We start from the raw sequence: 23,444 nt of genomic DNA, 5'->3' as shown, positions 1-23,444 counted from the left end.
TGCTCGAAAACAATTCGACACATGCTCGGAAGCATTGAACTTAATTTTCTCGGCTCATCGTAGTGTTGTACGTCACATCGTTTTGCTCTATGTCAACCAATTAAATGACTGGTATGGTATAATAACGGATTTACAGCACCATGGCAGCTGTGGATGAAACATGGGCTAAGTTTTTGAAAAGATTGGAGTTGGGTTAGGGTTACAATCTCCGTCAGATTACTTTACGGTCTGTGTCCCTGCTGGGAGATTCTCCCTGTCCACTGACATGATAGCCATCTCCAGGGCAAAATTTGGTGGCAATCGGTACAGAAGGGACGCTTCCAATAGAGACACACAGCTGTTCTATTGATAGCTAAGAGAAGGTTTCTGCTTTATTAACACAAAGGTTAGGGCCACTAACATCTTTTAAAGTTAAGATTACTATAGATGTTCGTGTATTTGTATATAAAGTCCTATAGGATCGTTCCAACATTTTTGGAAATACGCCTTGAAAATGTTGCCATATTCAGCCAATTCTTGCATTTTTTTATTGGAAATAGTCTTCCTGTGTAGGTTTTTATTCCATTGCAAACATATCCGAAGTCTCTCTGTGCAGGAAATATCAGTATGTACTGTATATAATAGAACATGAGATACGACACCTGTGTGTTGTGACCATTAAACACTCCACCATAAGCCATAGCTGGAGGCATGATCCATCCATGTAACCTCAGCTAAGCTTACATCTGCAATCTATAAATGATGTCACTGATGGTGGTAATGGATGCATAGATTCTGCCTGCTTGTGTTGAACACCTAATAGGTCTGTAATTCAATCAGTGCATTATGCTACAGGAACTGGCACTCTGTGTGAATTGATTTTGCCAGCGGCTTACCTAATAAGCTGAGAACACGATCAAGGGCGGTCAGTGTCCCTGTGACAGCATTAAGGGTATCACCGGCATTAGATTCAGCTTCTGTTGCACTATCAACAATCTGAAGGCAGAAAGAAAAGCATATTAAGTACAGAGTAAAGGAGCATTTTAGGGCTTTTCTCCAATACAAGTTAACGATACTGGACTGATATGTAAGTCAGAGCATGTAGTGAGTAATCATAATGCAACCAGGTATAGTTCAGAAATGGTCTCTTAGCTGGTCCTGCTACCATAAACCGATATCTGATTGGCTGCTCTGTTTTGTATACACAGGTTGTACAATGAATGCATTCCATAAGCTACAAGCAACATACAGTATGTGACACAGTCTAGGTTACGCTAGTCAGAGACATAGCAGAAGCTGGTTGCTCATAGATTACGTAAAGGGAAACTCTACTTTTGTGATGGAAAACATAGCAAATAAAAAAAATAGCAAAATTGTTTTTCTTTTTTCTTCATTTCTTTTTATGTTTAGATCCTGCCAGTAAGTCTGTTAATGTTCAACTACCTTTAACAGACCAATCTGTCCAGTGGTGGTTAGAGGGTAGAGACAAACCATTTAACACTGACAAGGGTGCTTACCATGGTCAGTTTTTATCCCAGATAGAAGTGATAACTTGCCACAAATTTGTAGCAGTGTTGAATTGCAAGTCTGTTAACTTGCTGCACATTTTCAGTGGCAAGTTGTACACTCGCAGAGCACTTGAAGCACAAGTTCTAGTTGATACTTTTCCAATTCGTGGCAAATTTGTGTGGCAAGTCTCTAGCAAGAGCAAAGTTACAGTGGTGAGTCTATAGCAAGAGCTCTGCAAGTCTACAGCATGAAAATTCAGCCACAGTGACCCCTGTGGTGGGATGACTATTACACAACACAACTGAACCAAAACTTGCAGCAGACTTGGAGAACGTTGTGCAACAAACATGTGAAGCCTGGCGAGTCTAGCAATAGCTTAGCAAGTCATTGCAGCACAATTGCTTGCTATCTAGAATTTAATTATGTCAAACATGTATCCCTAATTTAAAATAAAATGTTGCTGTAAAGGCTTGAAAAATGTTGGCAGAATTTGACTTTAATTTGTTAGTCAAGTTCATCTGAATCAACTAGTGCATATAACACTCCCCACTGACAAGGCTGCTGTTCAAACCTGTTCAAACGTGTCTACATTGCTCCTCCTCTATCCAGATTGGAGACACCCTAAGCCCCCATTCACATCTAGGCGTTTTTACGCCTGTAGCGCTACGCCGCTGCTGCCAGAGGGATGAAAACACATGTCCCTCTATGGAGATGGTTCACATCTCCACGCCGAACGCCGGACGCCTGCCACCTGAAAAAAGGTCCCGGACCTTTTTTTCAGGCGTCTTTCGGCGTTCGGCTAGGAGATGGGAACCATCTCCATAGAGGGGGTCAATCTGGGGCACATCTAGGCGGACAATACCGGCGTTTTGTCGCCGCAAATCGACAAAATGACGCTATCTGTACCGATATTGTACCGCGATAAAACGCCGCAAATTTGTCTGCCTAGGTGTTAATGGAGCCTAAGGCTGGATTCACACCTATGCATTTTTAGTGCTTTTTGAATTTTGCAGATTTGCACTACAGAACGTGTTGCATAGGAAAGCATGTTAAATGGACTGTAGTGCAAATCTGCAAAATTCAAAAAGCACAAAAAATGCATAGGTGTGAATCCAGCCTTCGACAGGAAGCATGTTACCGGTCACCAGGTGTAAATAAAGGAGAAAAGTCTAAAAAATAAAACTGTTAAAGTCACATTTAAGGATAAGGAAGCTGCAATCTATTGTATTTTTTGTTTTGTTTTTGGGTTTGACCCACTTTGATACCGCTTTAAGGACTTATATTACATATAGACACATGTTTCTTACCAACTGTGCAGATGCACTGTCTTCTGCTGCCTTCTTTGCTTTCTCTTCCAGTTCTCCAGCTGGTTTTCTAGCCATTTTCTGCAGTGCAGCAAACTCATTCTCCAGTGCCAATGCCAGTTGAGCAGAACTGTTTGCATCTTGGCTCATTCGCAGCATGTCCTGAGAAGCAAAGTACATGGCGTTAACCAGCTATTAAGGTCTAAGGGTTGTGCCCAAAAGACAGACCACAAAGATTTGTGAATGCACTGCAATGGGAAACCTACAAAACTGATACAGGTCAGCGCCTCAGAAAGTAATGACACCCTTGGATCAGCATGACAGCCAAACTATTTGCACTATGAGAAGGAGAGAGCAGTAATGGCAGATTGGATCAAATTTTGAAGCGGTTAGAACCGGCGCCAGATTTTTATTGCTGTGTATAAAGACAATAAAGACATTAGGCCATTTACCCTTTATGTTTTTGTCATGGTGACAACAGTCACTGAGAGTGACTGAATAAATAGAAAATCCGAAAGGTTGAGATGTCTCCAACACAGGACTAATCAGGGGAAATAATTCAATAGGGATACTTGTTCCAATCATAACACCTTACGTTAATGTTTTTTAAAAACTTGTTATAATGTAAAATTTTATATATAACTGGATTTTTAACCGATGGACTTGCCCACAGATGATCGTTTTTTTCTATCGGTTTTTTAACCATCAGATAATTTTAAAACAAGTTCCTATTTTTTTCACGGTGGGGATGCGCTCAGGAGATGAAGGGGCTCAGGTAAGTAAAACGAGGGGGCTGGTGACTGCCAGGTATTTTTTCACCTTAATGCATAGGATGCAGTAAGATGAAAAAAATGAGCCTTTACAACCCCTTTAGGCTGGGCTCCCACTGTCGGCGCACAGCAGGGGTCCGATGCGTAAGGGGTCCTGAAACACACCAAAAAAGGCACGCATTTTTCCGGCACACCGCACCAGACCCGCTGCGGAGATATGTGAACCGGCTCCATTGAGAGCCAGTCACATTCTCCTGCTATGCGAATTGAATGTGGGGAAACGCGCATTCAATTCGCACACGTGTGAACCCGGCCTTAAGATTTGACCTCATATTATATGGTTTTGGTAAATCTGAAGACAAAAGTCTGCAGAAAATCTAATCGTGCCTTTAGGCTCCTTTTCCGGCTTTGCAGTTATATATGATGACTATGCTATACAGAACGAGTAAATACACTGAGCCAATGAGAGCTCCCTTAGTGGCCAATCCAAAAGCCCAAAAAAATGCAAAACTATGTATGTACAAATGTGATTATTTTTTTTTTATTACTTTAAAAAAGGTAAACATTGCAATAATCACTGAAACATAAACTCATTATGAATACACTATACTTTCCCTCTAACTTGTGACTTAGTTAGGGAGACCAATTGGCTCACAATGGAAGCATCAGCTCCATCACAACTTCTCAGCCTGAACCTCAGAGGAAGCTGTCCAATCTGAACAGAACTTGGCAATGTATGGAAACCATAATTCCACCATGCCAAAATGTATACTTTATTTTTGGTAGAAGCTGGCAGGTTCAAACACTTCCATGCTTCATATATACCGGTATTTGGGAAACTCCAGTGATGATATCTTTTTACTCGATCTTCTACCTAGACCTTCTAATTGTGGCCATCACAATATTTCCCAAACGTCCATAACAGACTTTACATTGTGGACTATGCAGCAGAAGAGAGTGTACCATGGCAACTAAGGCATAGTCGTAATAGCTGGATCTTTAATATGAAGGTCCTATATGCTATAAAATGCTGATGGATGATGCAGCCCACTGAGCCCAGCACCTAAAACCCATCCTAAATACTGGTTCTGTGAGGAATAACCCTCAAAGAGATCATTTTAGCTGGCCTGTTGCAGGTTTCGTATGCGTTAACCCTATACAGTCTGTAGGAAGCTAATGTATATCATTCCTGGCAATCAGAGCACATACCTGTTGTATTGCGGTTGTGATACTCTGAGCTTCTTCAGAATTCTCTACGGCCAGATCAGCATCCTTCTCTGCACCCATCAGTGCTGTGCTTGCTCTTTCTGTGGTACTTGTGGCTCCCTGTACACGTCTCTGGATCTCAGGGAGGAGCCTCATCGCCCCTTCTGCTGCTCTGCGTCGATCTCCTACCTGGTTTCCAAACCCTACATTTTAGAAGTATAGTTATTAACAAAGATGGAGCTCAGTATCTTTAAACCTAAAAAAGTAAACCAAGGTGCTTTCACATGTCTACTCCATTACACAAAATGCACGCAAACTCTAAACACTATGTAGCAAACATAAGTCCTTAGACTCCGTTCACACCTAGGCATTCCGGATCGTGGGTAGAATTGCTGAGATCCTGCCTGCGATTCCTGAATCATCACAAAACGCATGACGTGCTTGCGTTCCCGTTACTTTCAATAGCACCCCAATCATGACACGATTTTGCAGTGATTGTCGCCGACAAATTGCGGCAAAAATCTAACAAACAAAATCGTGGGGACAGCTGTCGCCCTAAAAAAAAAACGAATAAAGGTGAAATTTTCCAATGGGGGCACTAGTTCTTGTGACCTGGGGATCCCAAAGTAATCCCTTTAATTTCGTGTGGCCGGCATTTCTTGCTAATCCCTTAAATTTTCAGGGATTTCTTCTCACTTGCTGTGTGGCTATGGGACAGGAAGTGAAGGGAAATCTCCGCAATGAGACACAGATGGCGAAAAAAAATAACCCTCCATTGTTCTATACAAAATGTAAAAAAAATGTTGCCTATAGTTCTACATAAAACATCAACATAGCATGTTATACATGTTGTTGTTGCACCATATTTTATGGGTGCGCCAAAGATACAGCTCAGGAAGCCCTTTTCCATAGGTGCCAACCCTTATTATTCTATACGGCACCAATATGCAACTGTTTACAGTATGATCTACAAAATCATACTCAAATAGAGGAAACACAAGGAATGGAAACTCTGCCAAAAACACCTTACAATGTAGAAATTGGCCTACAATAGAATTAGCAAGTACTCTGGATAAGTCTAACAAATATTTAGAAGTATTTTTGCTAAAATTGTTAGACAGTTCACATCATACGCACCTTTCAGGCTACTAAGCATCCCCTCGATCTCATAGTATGTAGCGTTCCCTGACAGCATGGCCTGATCGGCTTTATTCTTTGCAGCATTTGCCCGTGACAACAGCTGATCCCCCATCTGCAAGACAATAGATCACACCATGACATCACAGAATAGTTAGTTACTTCATACATGATGTCAAAAAATAATTTCTAAACAGAAGAAGGAAAGGGTCCTTAAATAAGAGAAAGAAACTTTTATTATATTATTATTATAATAATTATTATTATAATAATATATACACTATCTATATGTAAACATATACATAATTTTATTATTTAAGGTACCGTATATACTTGAGTATAAGCCGAGTTTTTCAGCACATTTTTTTTGTACTCGAGTTACCTTTTTACGCTGGATCTCCCGGAATTTGGGGATCCGGTACCGACCAGCCGTAGGTCTCCTGGATCCAAAATGTAGCCAAACTCTCTCTCTACAAGTGAGCAAAGTTTGTTGTCCGAGGGACCTATGACCAGGGAGCACCGATTTTTCAAAGCCGGGCACCCCTTCCATAGACTCCCATGTTAAATGGTCATTTGGGGATTTGAATTTGGGGGACCCAGTACCGGCCAGTCGTAGGTCCCTTGGACCTGGAACTTGGCACACATGTAGCCCCATTTCTTCTCTACAAGTGTGTACTCTACAACGTTTCTTGTCTGGGGGACCCAAGGCTGGGGTGCACCAATTTTTTTCAAAGCCGGGCGCCCCTTCCATAGACTCCAATATTACACATCAGTCTAGTCATAGACACAGTGAGGCATGGGCACAGTGAGGCAAGGACACAGTGAGGCATGGACACAGTGAGACATGCACATGGACACAGTGAGACATGGACACAGTGAGGCATGGACACAGTGAGGCATGGACACAGTGAGGCATGGACACAGTGAGGCATGGACACAGTGAGGCATGCACATGGACACAGTGAGGCAAAGTGAGGCATGCAGATGGAAACTCTAGGCTTATATTTGAGTCAATAAGTTTTCCCATTTGTTTGTGGTAAAATTAGGTACCTCGGCTTATATGCGGGTCGGCTTATACTCGAGTACTTATATAGCGCCGTCAATTTACGCAGCGGTTTACATATACATTGTACATTCACATTGGTCCCTACTCTTAAGGAGCTTACACTCTAAGGTCCCTAACTCACATTCATATACTAGGGTCAATTTAGACAGAAGCCAATTAACCTACCAGCATGTCTTTGGAGTCATATATACATATGTTACAAATTGAGTCCTGACCAGACTTCCTGGGATGGAGAGCACCCCACACCAGAACAATAGTACCTTTGATTACGAGCATAATCCGTTCCAGAAGCATGCTTGTAATCCAAAGCACTTGTATATCAAAGCGAGTTTCCTCATAGAAATCAATGTAAACTGTCACTCTTGGTGTATGCAGTACCACATTTGGCCAGAGGTGCGGGGGCGCTCAGAGACACTCTGAGATACTCAGACTGGAGTGTTGCCGAATGTCTCTGAGCGTCTCCGAACGTCACCGGTGCCCCCGGTTAAAATATAATTAATCATTTGATTGTGATTTTCACTACCACTACTAAAATTGTCATTCTGGCACGCTATATAATGTACACCTCTCTAGTTTGATGTAAGAAAGGTTGGACGTCTGCTATGTGTCAGATTTGGTTTGCTTCAATAAAACAGAAAAGCAAAATGATTGTGTGCAAAGCATGAAAACCCAAAGAAGCCAATCAGACTTTAGAATCATGATATCACATCAAATACAAAGGAATCTTGGTTTTCAGCTATTTGTATTATTAAAAAAAAGTCCAATTATATATGAAATATGTCAGATCAGGCCCAGAGACTAGACAGGATGCTTTAGGGAATTGAATCTTTGGACTGGTGTGGTTTATTATTCTCAGTCTTACTCTGGCCACACACATCAGGTTTTTAGATATGATTGGAATTTTCTATTGTATTTACAAATACTTTCTTCCAATAGTTGTGTGTGTATTATAATTGGCTCTAGTTTAACCAAATTACAATTAGATAGTATGATACAAAAAATTTAGATTAAACATAAAAAAAAGCCCAAATATCAGTAAAAAATTACCCAAATGTACTTATAATTTTTATAGATGCAATCTGAATGTCAAAACAATTCAACATGTGTACCATGTGGCACCGTTTTACAAGGGTCTCTAAAGCTGGCCATACATTATACAATACATCATGTTGGAGGAATAGTGTCCCACATAGGTGTGCACAGCCTATTGCATTAGGGTGTGCACCCCAAAGCCCAAACACACACTACCAATCACTCACAATGTTCATTCAGAAAGGTAAGGGGTCGGTAAATTACATATTTACTGGCCCCTTCCCTACTCCTAGAACATCCCAGGAGCAACAGCCGATAGGAGGGAAGCTGGCAGCGATGTGGGAGGGGTGAGATGGGAGCCAGGGCAGTAGGGGGAATCTGTGCTGCACATGGTGATTAGGGTGTGCCTGGGCACACCTGGCACACCCTGTGCGCACGCCTATGGTGTCCCATTACTGACATCATGTTGGAGGAATAGTGTCCCATCACTGACATCATGTTGGAGGAATAGTGTCCCATCGCTGACATCATGTTGGAGGAATAGTGTCCCATCTCTGACATCATGTTGGAGGAATAGTGTCCCATCACTGACATCATGTTGGAGGAATAATGTCCCATCACTGACATCATGTTGGAGGAATAGTGTCCCATCACTGACATCATGTTGGAGGAATAGTGTCCCATCACTGACATCATGTTGGAGGAATAGTGTCCCATCACTGACATCATGTTGCAGGAATAGTGGCCCATCACTGACATCATGTTGGAGTAATAGTGCCCCATCACTGACATCATGTTGGAGTAATAGTGGCCCATCACTGACATCATGTTGGAGTAATAGTGTCCCATAACTGACATCATGTTGGAGTAATAGTGGCCCATCGCTGACATCATGTTGGAGGAATAGTGTCCCATCACTGACATCATGCTGGAGTAATAGTGGCCCATCACTGACATTATGTTGGAGTAATAATGGCCCATCACTGACATCATGTTGGAGTAATAGTGGCCCATCACTGACATCATGTTGGAGTAATAGTGGCCCATCACTGACATCATGTTGGAGTAATAGTGGCCCATCACTGACATCATGTTGGAGTAATAGTGGCCCATCACTGACATCATGTTGGAGTAATAGTGGCCCATCGCTGACATCATGTTGGTGTTGGTGGCTGGAATTATGCTCCACTCTTGGTGTCAGTGGGAAGAATAGTGCCCCAGGGCTGAAAAAGGCTAGCGAAGGGCCACATTTGGCCCTTGGGCCGCAGTTTGGAGACCATTGCATTATACAATCCTTTTATACAATCAACTTTAGATATACCATCAACTTTGTAGTACAAGACTCAATCTGATTTGATACAAATTGAATGGAGTGCTTAAGTGTGTCTTCCTATTACAATGTGTTGGTAAATCTAAATGAGAATGTACGGAGATTGTATCACTTACAGAGACTGTGACCCACACAGAAACAATATTGATTTATATTCCCAGACTGTCGGTGAATCAGATATTGGGTGGTTAAAATGTATTATATGTTCTCACCTGTTTGTACTTTTGCCCTTCAAAAAGTTGCTGCTCGGCACTCTGCTCCCAGACGTTGAGTTTGTTCTGTAAATTTTTGCTCTGAGATATTTCTGCTTCTACTGAAGTTCTCAAGGATGAAGATTCTCGTCTAAGACGCTCCATCTCCTCCTGATAATTAAAAAGATGCATTAGTGGCGGCCATAACTTTCCTCATGCAGAATATGTTCCGCTCTCATGTGATGTTGCTGGAACTGAACGCTTTTTTATTTAAACAGGATTAATGAAGTGTAATATTTTTCAACATGCAGTTCAATTCTTCTAAAGAAAACGAATACGCGGAACCTGCCAACTGTCACTTTGTAAAATGGCAAATACTTACAGCAGTAGTAAAGTCTGCTTTATGACTGGTACCTACAGGTTAGTCTATGATAAGGCTTACCGTAGGTACAATAAATATCTCCTATAAATACATATACCCTTCACATTAGTAGAGGTTGGTGACACCACCGGCGCATGCGCACTTTGCTCTGAATGGACAGGATATTGGATTATGGCGTCCATTGAGAGCACTGTGCTGCAACTGTGATGTAATAGCGGCCCAGCCATTCAAACGGCTGGAGTCTGTGAACCCAGAAGGAAAACCAGATGAAGATGGATGGAGGACTTTGTTTTAATGTGTCGCAATGTGCTAGTATGTGTTGTAAACTAGCACATTATGACTTAAACCACCCGGTGATGTTACATTTGCCCTGCAAAAGGCAACAAATAGAAACTGACAAGTAACACATATTACAAACATTATGGGTAATATTTGTGGCTTTTGCCAAAATACTAAGACACTTCAAAATCTCTTTTTTTTTTATAGACCTCTTTTAATGTTATATTAAATATATTAGGGTTAGGGTTCGGCCTAGGGTTAGGGTTTCCCATTGAAGAATATGGCTAGGAATTGAAACATCATTTTATATATATTAAATGAACGTTCTACATTGAGAGAATTACAAGAATACTGCATTAGAGCCACTAGTTGTAGTTGATGATCATAGAAAATAAGTACAGTGGAACCTTGGATTACAAGCATAAACCGTTCAAGGAGAATTCTCGTAATCCAAAGCACTCGCATATCAAAGCAAGTTTCCCCATAGAAGTAAATGGAAACGAAAATAATTTGTTCCGCATTGACTTCAATGGCATGCAATACCGCATGTGGCCAGAGGTGGGGGCCCCCAGAGAGCGTCGGAAACAGCTCGGCTGACCTTGGAAACCCTCGGAAACTGAGTTTTTCCAAGCTTTTTCGAACGGCTCAGATCGGCTCCGGCGCCCCCCCACCTCAGGCCAAATGTGGTACTGCACACCCCATAAGCTTGAATTCTGCTCATTTTGTAAGACAACACTCGCAAACCGAGTCAGAATTAAAAAATAAAATAAAATTAGCTTGTCTTTCAAAATGCTTGTTAACCACGTTACTCGTAAACCAAGATTCCACTGTATGTATTTCCTTTATTCATTACCTTTATCAAGTGACCATAATGTGGTATTTTCCTAATTTATTCTGTATAACCTGGTGAAAAAATAGCCAAATAACATTCAATGTTGCCTCCATTCGCATGTGAACATATGTACATGCAGTTTTCCAGGAAGCTCCGAACATTTTTTTATAAATTGCCCCTTAAAGTGGTGGTTCACCCAAAAATAAATTTTTAACATTACATTTAGCCGAGTTGTCTTAATGACAATCGGCTGTTTTTTTTTTGTACATACCTTATTTCACCCCCGCTTCCGGGTATGTCTTCTCCGGGACTGGGCGTTCCTATCTGATTGACAGGCTTCCGACCGCCGCATACAGCGCATCACGAGTTGCCGAAAGAGGCCGAACGTCGGTGCGGCTCTATATGGCGCCTGCGCACCGACGTTCGGCTTCTTTCGGCAACTCGTGACGCGCAGTATGCGACAGTCGGAAGCCTGTCAATCAGATAGGAACGCCCAGTCCCGCAGAAAACATACCCGGAAGCGCGGTGAAAATAAGGTATGTACGGGGATAAAAAAAAAAAAACAGCCGATTGTCATTAGGACAACTCAGCTGAATGTAATGTTAAAAATTTAGGGCCAGATTCTCAAAGGACTTACGACGGCGCAGCGCCATGTACGCCGTCGTAAGTCCTAATCTGACCCGTCGTATCTATGCGACTGATTCTTAGAATCAGTTACGCATAGATATCCATTAGATCCGACAGGCGTAAGTCTCTTACGCCGTCGGATCTAAACTGCAATTTTTTTTTTGCCCGCTAGGTGGCGCTTCCGTCGAATTCCGCGTTGAGTATGCAAATTAGCTAGATACGCAAATTCCCGAACGTACGCGTGGCCGACACAGTAAAGTTACGACGTTTACGTTAGGCTTTTGGTGGCATAAGTGCGGCGCAACAATGTTAAGTATGGCCGTCGTTCCCGCGTCAAAATTTTTAAAAGTTACGTCGTTTGCGTAAGTCGTCCATGAATGGGGCTGGACGTCATTTATGTTCACGTCGAAACCAATGACGTCCTTGCGACGTCATTTGGAGCAATGCACACTGGGATATTTTACGGACGGCGCATGCGCAGTTCGTTCGGCGCGGGGACGCACTTGATTTAAATGATACACGCCCCCTACCCGCCGAATTTGAATTCCGCCGGGTGATTTACGCTACGCCGCGGCAACTTACGGAGCTAGTGCTTTGAGAATACAGCTGTGTAAGTTGCGGCGGCGTAACGTAAATCGGATACGTTACGCCGCTGCATAGATACGCCGATATACAAGAATCTGGGCCTTATTTTTTGGGTGAACCTCCACTTTAAAGTTGCTGCTGCAAAAATTATAAAAATAAAATAAAAAAGGCCCGAATGCTATACACAAACAATATATGTAACAAAACAGATCTGAGAATATGGCTGTCTATATGTAAAATATAGAAAACTGTACACAGTTTTCTAGAAGTGAATTCCGGAAAGTTCGATGAAACTGCCTACGATCATCTTTCAGATTTCCAGGAATACTCATCCATTCATCAGTACACAACAAACAAGTTTCAAGGTCATATCATATTTCCAGCATCATTCACAAATAGCTGTTATTGGTGTCATAGGAGTACCGCCATCATCCATCCAGACACGCAAGTCTTGTCATTACCTGGAACTGTACAGAAAGTCCAAGGGAAGCTTGTGCCAACTCCCGAGCAGTCTGAGAGCTCCTATGGTAGGATTTCTCTGCAGAGGCAGCAGCCTGGATAGCCTCAGTCTCCAATGTGCCAACCTGAGTCCGGACATCATATAGTCTGTAAAGATAAAATACATAAAAAAACCATTCCAAAATAAGAAAATGATTGATTTGACTGGAGCAGGGCAGCTATATGGCCTACAGCAATAATAAAAATTCTTCAGCACACAACCTGGACACAAAAATATTATAAACTATAAGGCTTCATTTCCACTGACGTTTTTACAGCCACTTTTCTGAGCGTTTTTTACAGCTTAAAAACGCCTGTCCATGTTATTCTATGGCATCATGCCCACATAGGCGTGTTTGAGCTGCAAATGGCATCAGCGTTTTTGAGCTGTAAAAAAACGCGGGACCAGGGCGTTCTGTGGCTCCAGCAATAGAGCTGTAAAAACGCCAGACATTAAAATACGCTCAAAAACGCTTGAAAACGCTTGAAAACGCTCAAAAACGCTACCGCTGCGTTTTTTACAAAATAAACATGGACAGGCGTTTTTAAGCTGTAAAAAAGGCTAACACAAGTGGCTGTAAAAACGCCAGTGGAAATTAAGCCTAATTTATGAATTGAGTGGTTGCCCCATTTGCTATCCAAAAATACCCCTTCCAGATTACATTTGTCTCAAAGATCAATTAGCAGTTTCAATCAACCCAACACAGTATACTGTATATGTATTCCTTCTTCCTACTGTATGGTCAGAGCTGCTTCTTCTGTCCTACAGGTACACTAATGCCTTGTTTCCAATGAGCGGAACGGTTCGGGTCGTTGCAGTTTGGAACAGTTATGCCCCGTACACACCATCACTTTATGTGATGAAAAAAAACGACACTTTCTGTGAAGTAAAAAATGACGTTTTTGAAACTTCAATTTTCAAAGACGAAGTTGCCTACACACCATCGTTTTCTCACAATGATCTTGCAAAGTGAGGTTACGTTCCACCACGTTTTTCCATTGAAGCTTGCTTCATAAGTAGCTTCTGGGCATGCGTGGATAAAAAAACGTCTTAGAAAACAAAGTTTTTTGCTACACACGGTCAATTTCTGTGAAGTAAAAAGTGCGCTTTTGAAAAACGACACATAAAATTGAAGCATGCTTCAATTTTATTTGGTCGTTTTTTACAAGACATAAAACAACGTTTTCCCCCACACACAGTCAATTAAAGTGACGTTTTTAAAAACGTCATTTTTTTTCATCACATAAAGTGATGGTGTGTACGCGGCATTAGAATGGTCCGGTCTATTCTGGTGAGCGTTTCCACTGAAAGTCGGACCGTCAGGGGTCATACAGGGTTTAGAAAAAATGCCTAGCGTGTCCACCAATCAGTGGAATGTATTGAAGCTCCGCCCTAACCAAACTGTTCCATTTTCTATGACCCCACATCTGAAGCAGGGCCCAGAATGGTGCGATACGGTTTGGTTTTATGGCACACATTCATAATGGAAACACCCAAAATAGCATACTGTACCGAACCGATCCCCTCAGTGGAAACGAGGCCCCTGTCACACTGCCACGTTTTTCAGGCGGTTTAGCAGTAAAAATAGCGCTGCTATACCGCCTGAAAATATCATGCCCTGCAGTGTTCAGTGTGAAAGCCCGAAGGCTTTCACACTAAAGCGGTGTGCTAGCAGGACTGCTCCAGCAGTCCTGCTAGCCGCATCTTCGGAGCGGTGAAGGAGCGGGGCTCTTACACCGCTCCTTCCCATTGAAATCAATGGGAAACCGCAGTATTAGCCCCTTTTCAGCCGCTAGCGGGGGTTAAAACGAATATTGCGGTAAAAATCACGGTATAGTTCAGATCGTGTTAGATTTTCTCTTCCTGTTAACACAGAGTGTGATGTCTGGGCATACAGCCAAGATATCTAAAATTGCTTATTGGAGGAAAGGCATACACCCCCTCTCATCATAGGCTGAGACTCTCAGGTGTTTTGTAACAGGGCCAGCTCCCTGCTAATCTATTTATAACATCTGATGTCTCCTTTTGATAAAGGAGTTATCTGGCTGATAACAGAGGAATGGTTCAGATAAGAGAGATAACAAAACACTACAGATATATGTGCCCAGCTCAAATTTCATGAATCGGGTTTACATGCACTTTAAACCTATGGTTTTAATGATACAGGTGTAGACTATCCTATATCTGCTATGCCCCGTCCCTCTATATTACAGTGAGTTGGCGGATGTAAAAGAATTTCCAAAATAAGAAAAAAATATAGGAATTTTTTTCATTTCTAAAAAGGAGGTAGGCATTATAATTCTGTAGTTACCCCAAATGGCAGCCTTTGGCTTACGGAACACCACAATGTGTGGTCCACAAGGATAAGATGTTTGGAATATTTATGGAATATCAACCAAGATTTCATATCTGCTGAAGGCATAGCTCTACTATGACCATGCGTCTGTCCTAGTTGAACAGTGCAGGATGTAGACGTGTAAAGTTTCATGTATGATTGCATTTTATAGTGTAAAGTGTCGTGTATGAGTGCATTTTATAGTGTAAAGTGTCGTGTATGAGTGCATTTTACAGTGTAAAGTGTCATGTATGAGTGCATTTTACAGCGTAAAGTGTCATGTATGAGTGCATTTTACAGCGTAAAGTGTCATGTATGAGTGCATTTTACAGTGTAAAGTGTCATGTATGAGTGCATTTTACAGCATAAAGTGTCATGTATGAGTGCATTTTACAGTGTAAAGTGTCATGTATGAGTGCATTTTATAGTGTAAAGTGTCATGTATGAGTGCATTTTATAGTGTAAAGTGTCATGTATGAGTGAATTTTACAGTGTAAAGTGTCATGTATGAGTGCATTTTACAGTGTAAAGTGTCATGTATGAGTGCATTTTACAGTGTAAAGTGTCATGTATGAGTGTATTTTACAGCGTAAAGTGTCATGTATGAGTGCATTTTACAGTGTAAAGTGTCATGTATGAGTGCATTTTATAGTGTAAAGTGTCATGTATGAGTGCATTTTATAGTGTAAAGTGTCATGTATGAGTGAATTTTACAGTGTAAAGTGTCATGTATGAGTGCATTTTACAGTGTAAAGTGTCATGTATGAGTGCATTTTACAGTGTAAAGTGTCATGTATGAGTGCATTTTACAGTGTAAAGTGTCATGTATGAGTGCATTTTACAGTGTAAAGTGTCATGTATGAGTGCATTTTACAGCGTAAAGTGTCATGTAACTCAACCCCTTTATACATTTGTCCCATCGTGTCCTCTACATCTCATTATAGAACCCTATACCTTGATCTCAGTTTCTCTGCAGCATTGAGGTCTGCGTCTCCTGATCGTAGAATCTGCATCGATCTTTGTGTATCCGCCAGGGCGTCTCCTGAGCTCTGTGCTACCATCTGAGCCTCTTGTTCGAGTCTGAGTTCAGTAAAGAGAAGAGAATTCCATTAAAAACAAGGGAAGCTTGAAGGGTTATCAGGATGGAAATGGTGCTTACAGTTGGACTAATCTTTCTTTCCATGTTATTTTATAGAAATTCATTTAAAAATGAGACGTGATCACATTGTTGGCAATCAAACACAGTAAAACCTAATTATCACTAACATCCCCCAAACTCCCACATTTTTCTTCACCATTAATTAACTGCCATAACAGTTTGTATATTATTTCATTATTGATGGGGAATGGCTTGCTCTTTGCCACAAAGTACATGGATTGGTTCCATCTGTTGTCATGGATACATTGATCGAATGTACACAGTGTTCTATGTGTTCATCTCAACAACAAAAAAAGTCATGACTCATTAATATTCCTTAGAGACAAGACTTCCTGCTGCAAAAAGGGTAAAGCCATCCAGCCACCCCTAATCTCATCATATATAGACAACTAAATATAATGGTATAGATGCAGCTGCATTAGTGCTGTATATCTGGGACAGTGTTGCCAACCATCTGTATTTTTATGGACAGCCCATAAAAACGGGCACTTTTTTCCCCCAGTCCGTAAATGTCTGTGGTTGCGGGAATGTGCCAGTAAACATAGCCGAGATCGGTTCAGCTTGGAACTGCGCATGGAGATTGGAGGCAGGGGGTGATGGTGGCTGTGGTGGCACCGTAGAGGGGGATGGAGGCAGGGGGCAATGGAGGCAGGGGGAGATTGGAGGCAGGGGGTGTTAGTGGCAGGGGGTGATTGGAGGCAGGGGGTGATGGTGGCACCGCAGAGGGTGGGGGATGGAGACAGGGGTTGTTGGCGGCACCGCAGAGGGGGATGGAGGCAGGGGACGATGGAGGCAGGGGGTGATTGGAGGCAGGGGGCCTGGGGGAGTTTGGAAGCAGGGGGTGATTGGAGGCAGGGGTGTGTTGGTGGCACCGCAGAGGGGGAGGGTGGCATCGCAGAGGGTGGGGATGTTTTCAGAACACTTATAATCCTAAACCTATGATTAGCCACAGAGATTCTCAACTCCGCCCATTAGTCTCTGCAGTCTACATATGCATAGTGTCTATCATTCATAATGCAATAATATCTTTGCAACTTTAAAGCTGAACTCCAGAATAAGCATATATTGTGTAAATACATGAGTAGTTTGTATTATTCCTTGAATCTTGGTGTGCTTTGTGAATTTCTGTACAGTAATCCAGTATGAAACGTTGCTGCTGTGCAGGAACTTCCTGCAAAAGGACTGGTCACTGCTGCTCTCTCTCCTTATGCAGGGTGACTGGTCTTGTCTCCGCCCCCTACTGTAGTTTTCTGCAGGAAGACTGTAGTGGGTGGAGCCTGATGGGTTCCTCCCACAGTTCTGCTTTCTGCAGTAGCTATAAACAGCACAGTGGTGATGTAACTGCTACTATATAGGGTGATATTTGGCTTTGTAAAGGCATTCGGTGCAGACAAAGTAGATTTTTTATCTTTTTGTTGCTATTGAGAATAACATTTACATGGAAATTCTTGTGCCTGGAGTTTAACTTTAAAGTATAACTAAATGCAAAACGTTTTCTTTAGTTTTAGAGGTAGTGGAGAGGGCTTAGAACCTCAGTCAGTTTTTTATTGCTGTCTGTGCCCCCTATTGGGGAGATTCACTTTCTCTATTTGTCCTTTTTACTGTTTTCATTAAAAGTAAAAGTAGAATAAATTCCCACATTTTGGGTTGTTCTAAGAAGAGTAATAGAGAGAAAATCTTTCAATGGGGACACTAGTTCTGGTGGCCTGGGGTCCCCAAGAAATTCCTTTAATTTGAAGGGATTTTCTCTTACTTCCTGTTTTGGTTATGGGACAGGAAGTGAAGGTAAATTTCCCCAATGCAGTACAGATGGCAAAAAATAAACCCACAGGGGTTCTAACCCTCCCTATCCAAAATTAAAAAAATATGTTTTGCCTATAGTTCTACTTTAAGGGTTTCCATAAGCAGCATTCCCACTACTACTGCACAATTCTACTGTTGGCATAGGCTGGTTGTCTGACAAAGACACAAGGAAACAAGAGAGAGAAGGGAAGCAATGGGATCTAGCATGCCCTGCTGTAGTGAGGCAGGGAAAGTAAAACAATATTTCTCTACTTATGTACAAGATGTGGTCCTACCTAGTCGCTATTCTCTGGGCTTCTTGACCAAGTGTGGAATATATGCTTGAGTTCCAGTTCACATTCTCAGTAGGAAAAGTCTGTTATGCAAAAAAAATATATAATAACATAAAAATATAATTCTGAATTTCACACAATACTGAAGCATAAGGATTTACGGGCAGAAGATTTCACAGCGAGGGTAATGGAAAATGACAAACTAAAGCAAACACAGTACCATACATAAAAAAAACACCAAAACAGCGCACAAGACTAGTCCAGAGTAAATCTAACTTAAAGTGGTATTAAACCCCAAAACAATATATTTTTTTTAAATTGCATATTATGGATCATTAGATGTGGCAGTTGCATTAATTTTATTTTTTGGGTGTTTTTTTTTCTTTATTTTCACCTTGTGATTTGACCAGTAAGTCTATTATTTTTCAACTTACGTTAACTAACAGAACAAGCTTTCCAGACAAAGTAACAGTTGGAGGGTTGAGGCAAACCATTTACCACTGGGGTGCTTACAATCATCAGATTTTATTCATTTATATAAAACTGTTATTCCAACAAGAACAAAACTGTTGTTGTAACTGTCTATAAAGCTGGTTATCCGGAGTTCAGATTCAATGTGTTAGTCAAGTCCATCTATACCTGCTTGTCCAAAGCGTTGGCCAGGAATTGGTCTTGCATACAAACGGCACACAATTGTTGGCCAACAAACACAAAACGACATAGTTTTTTCTGCTCTTTAGCGCCTCCCTTTGGGCAACTTCTGCTAATGTTGCGTTATGGTTAGCATTGCTTCTGAGCATGCGTGATTGTTCTTTGGAGCAAGGGCGGACTGACCATTCGGGCTCTCAGGCACTGCCCCGAGGGCCCCATGCCACTAGGGGGCCCCATCAGGGTTGCCAGCCTCAGTAAAACCAGGGACAGCATGTAAAAATCTGTTTTTTTACATCTGTTCCTGAAATGTCCCTTATTACCAACATGCCTTTGTTCTAAAAAATTCCAAGATTATAGCTGCCCAGCCTCCCTAGTACCTTCTCAGTGTGTGTATGTATACTGTGTGTGTGTATGTGTGTGTACACTGTGTGTCTGTATGTGTATGCATACTGTGTGTGTGTGTATGTGTCTGTATTCTGCGTGTCTGTATACTGTGTGTGTATAGAGTCGCCCCATAATCTATTGCCTGTGGGCCCCATAATCTCCTACTGCCCAGGGGCCCCATAATCTCCTATTGCCATGGGGCCCGTAATCTCCTATTGCCAGGGGGCTCTATAATCTTCTATTGCCCAGGGGCCCCATAATCTCCTATTTCCATGGGGCCCCATAATCTCCTATTTCCATGGGGCCCCATAATCTCCTATTGCCCAGGGGCCCCATAATCTCCTATTGCCAGGGGGCCCCATAATCTCCTATTGCCAGGGGGCCCCATAATCTCCTATTGCCCGGGGGCCCCATGAGTTGTCAGTCCACCCCTGCTTTGGAGCAGGGGCGGATAATCCATCAACACACATTTGTTGGCGAAAAAATCTGACAAGAATTGTCCGATGGAGCATACAACCGGTCAGATTTTGCGACAACAGCCTGTCATCACACCCGGATAATCTGATCGTGTGTACGAGGCTTAAGACTATCCTCTCCCAAGTCTGACACTGCTGCTTTACTATTTCATCCAGAACGCAGACACCCACCAGTTCACAACAGAATGAAGTGCGGGAAACCCGCGTTCTGTGTGCATTTCCCGCACCGTGTTAAAGACACACTGCAGTTGCGATCTTGAATTTTATTGGGCTAGACATACAGAGCACTGATGTGTTTTTTTTTTTTTAATTGAATTAAAATATTGAATTATTTATTTATTTTAATATAATCTTATTTTTGTGTTAAATTACTTCTCAAAGATAGGGTTTGCTGTAGTCCATCCTTAAAGACCAATAGCCTTCTTAAAGTTATAGGGCCAGATTCTGAAAGGATTTACGACGGCGCAGCGCTATGTACGCCGTCGTAAGTCCTAATCCGACCCGTCGTATCTATGCGCCTGATTCTTAGAATCAGTTACGCATAGATATCCATTAGATCCGACAGGCGTAAGTCTCTTACGCCGTCGGATCTTAACTGCATTTTTTTTGGACCGCTAGGTGGCGCTTCCGTCGCATTCCGCGTCGAGTATGCAAATTAGCTAGATACGCAAATTCCAGAACGCACGCGCGGCCGACGCAGTAAAGTTACGACGTTTACGTTAGGCTTTTCCCGGCGTATACTTGCCCCTGCTATATGAGGAATAAGTGCGGCATAGCAATGTTAACTATGGCCGTCGTTCCCGCGTCGAAATTTGAAAAAGTTACGTCGTTTGCGTAAGTCGTCCGTGAATGGGGCTGGACGTTATTTACGTTCACGTCGAAACCAATGACGTCCTTGCGGCGTACTTTGGAGCAATGCACACTGGGAAATTCTACGGACGGCGCATGCGCCTTTCTGCAAAAACGTCAATCACGTCGGGTCACAGTAGTTTTACATAAAACACGCCCCCCTGATCCAAATTTGAATTAGGCGGGCTTACGCCGGCCGATTTACACTACGCCGCCGCAACTTACGGAGCAAGTGCTTTGAGAATACAGCACTTGCCTGTCTAAGTTGCGGAGGCGTAACGTAAAGCGGATACGTTACGCCCGCACAAAATTACGCCGCTGACTGAGAATCTGGCCCATAAAGTATACAATTCAATAAAATAATAGCAAACTGTGAATATTAAGAGGTTAAAAAATAGTGCGTTTTTAAAACGCAACCAGTGTAATCACTTTATTTTTTTATAATGCGACTGATGCAACTCACCTTTCGGTTGAGTTCTGCCTGGCCCCCTTCAAGCTGCTGCCTTGCCACTGCTATCTTCATCTTGGTCTCCTGCAGGCGGCTCTGGTACTCTCCGGTCTGGGTCTGTACTTGCTGGATCTTGGTCTGTGCATGTACCAAGTCATTCTGGGTTTCAGTCTGTAACCCCTGCAGTGCTGACATCTGTCTTTGCAAGGATTGTTCTGTAGCTATTGAACGGGAACATGGTTACTAAATACCTTTTTCTTTAACACATCAATCAAATCGCAAAGGGAGGATCATAATTAATGGATATAGCCAGCGTCATGATGACTATGACTGATGTGGCGCCATAGCAAAGCCATTAAGCAGCCTTGTCTCAAGGCAATGCTCTAGTCAGACAAAATACTAATTAATAGAAATCATAAAGAGGATCACACACGCTTTACCAAATTCTGCAGCTATCTGCATAAATCATTATGCAGTCAGATACAGTGCCTTGAAAAAGTATTCATACCCCTTTAAATGTTTCACATTTTCTCGTGTTACAACCAAAACCGTAAATGTGTTTTATTGCAATTTTATGTGATAGACCAACACAAAGGGGCACATAATTGTGAGGTGGAAGGAAAATGATAAATGGTTTTCAATTTTTTTTACAAATAAATATATGAAAAGTGTAGCGTGCATTTTTTATTAGCTCCCCTGAGTCAATACTTTGTAGAAACCCCCATTCGCTGCAATTGCAGCTCCAAGTCTTTTTGGGAATGTCTCTACCAGCTTTGCACAGCTAGAGTGACATTTTTGCCCATTCTTCTTTGCAAAATAGCTCAAGCTCTGTCAGATTGGATGGAGAGCGTCTGAACAGCAATTTTCAAGTTTTGCCACAGATTCTCAATTGGATTTAGTTCTGGACTTTGACTGGGCCATTCTAACACATGAATATACTTTGATCTAAACCATTCCATTGTAGCTCTGGCTGTAGGTTTAGGGTCATTGTCCTGCTGGAAGGTGAACCTCCCCCCAATCTCAAGTCTTTTGCAGACTCTAACAGGTTGTCTTCTAATATTGCCCTGTATTTGGCTCCATCCATCTTCCCATCAACTCTGACCAGCTTCCCTGTCCCTGCTGAACATGATGCTGCCACCATCATGTTTCACGGTGGGGATGGTGAGTTCAGGGTGATGTGCAGTGTTAGTTTTCTGCCACACAGCGTTTTGCTTTTAGGCCAAAGAGCACCTTCTTCCACATGTTTGCTGTGTCCTTCCCACATGGCTTTTGGCAAACTGCAAACTGGACTTCTTATGGCTTTCTTCTTGCCACTCTTCCATAAAGGTCAGATTTGTGGAGAGCACGACTAATAGTTGTCCTGTGGACAGATTCTCCCACCTGAGCTGTGGATCTCTGCAGCTCCTCCAGAGTTACCATGGGCCTCGTGGCTGCTTCTCTGAATAATGCTCTCCTTGCCCAGCCTGTCAGTTTGGGTGGATGGCCATGTCTTGGCAGGTTTGCAGTTGTGCCATACTCTTTCTATTTTGATGATGGATTGAACAGTGCTCCGTGAGAGGTCCAAAGCTTGGGATATTTTTTTTAGAAACAACCCGTGCTTTAAACACCTTCACAACTTTATCCCTGACCTTTCTGGTGTGTTCCTTGGTCTTCATGATGTTGTTTGTTCACTAAGGTTCTCTAACAAACCTATGAGGGCTTCACAAAATAGCTGTATTTATACTGAGTGAGATAAAATTACACACAGGTGGACTCTATTTACTAATTAGAAGACTTCTGAAGGCAATTGATTCCACTAGATTTTAGTTAGGTGTATCATAGTAAAGAGGGCTAAATAAAAATGCACACCACACTTTTCAGATATTTATTTGTAAAAAATTTGGAAAACCATTTATCATTTTCCTTCCACTTCACAATTATGTGCCACTTTGTGTTGATCTGTCACATAAAATCCCAATAAAATACATTTACGTTTTTGGTCGTAATATGACAAAACTTGGAAAATGTCAAGGGGTATGAATAAATCGCTTCCCTGAGTCCGCGGACCGTTTTCATCGGACATGTCCGCTCGGAGATTTCGGTCTGATTGCCATCAAACCGAAATCCCCGCGGACAGACAGCGCGGTGACGTGGCGGTGACGTTGACGCCGCCACGTCACCAAACCAGGAAGTAAAATACTTCCACGCATGCGTCGAATCCATTAGACGCATGCGGGAGATATCTGTCCGCTGGTTAGGTGTACTAACCAGCGGACATGTCCCCTGGACAGCTTTCCAGCGGACATGTTATTTAGCATGCTAAGAAACATTTGTCCGCTGGAAATCTGTCCGCTAGCCTG

At 42.3% G+C, this 23,444-nt stretch overlaps 1 protein-coding gene across 1 annotated transcript in view; it reads right to left on the bottom strand.

The window, feature by feature from the left end:
* The window catches only part of LAMC2 (laminin subunit gamma 2), a 76,582-nt gene that overhangs the window by 836 nt on the left and 52,302 nt on the right, over nt 1-23,444 (bottom strand). The window contains exons 14-22 of the mRNA XM_040360321.1: nt 21,121-21,326; nt 18,301-18,380; nt 16,018-16,143; nt 12,691-12,835; nt 9,546-9,695; nt 5,906-6,020; nt 4,772-4,971; nt 2,796-2,954; nt 876-975 (exon numbers count right to left, since the gene is read on the bottom strand). Of these exons, the coding sequence (XP_040216255.1) occupies nt 876-975; nt 2,796-2,954; nt 4,772-4,971; nt 5,906-6,020; nt 9,546-9,695; nt 12,691-12,835; nt 16,018-16,143; nt 18,301-18,380; nt 21,121-21,326 (1,281 nt within the window). The remainder of the gene's footprint in view (nt 1-875; nt 976-2,795; nt 2,955-4,771; nt 4,972-5,905; nt 6,021-9,545; nt 9,696-12,690; nt 12,836-16,017; nt 16,144-18,300; nt 18,381-21,120; nt 21,327-23,444) is intronic.

Source organism: Rana temporaria, chromosome 7 (assembly GCF_905171775.1).
Source record: "Rana temporaria chromosome 7, aRanTem1.1, whole genome shotgun sequence".
NCBI lineage: Eukaryota > Metazoa > Chordata > Amphibia > Anura > Ranidae > Rana > Rana temporaria.
This window is presented reverse-complemented; position numbering and strand designations above follow the sequence as displayed.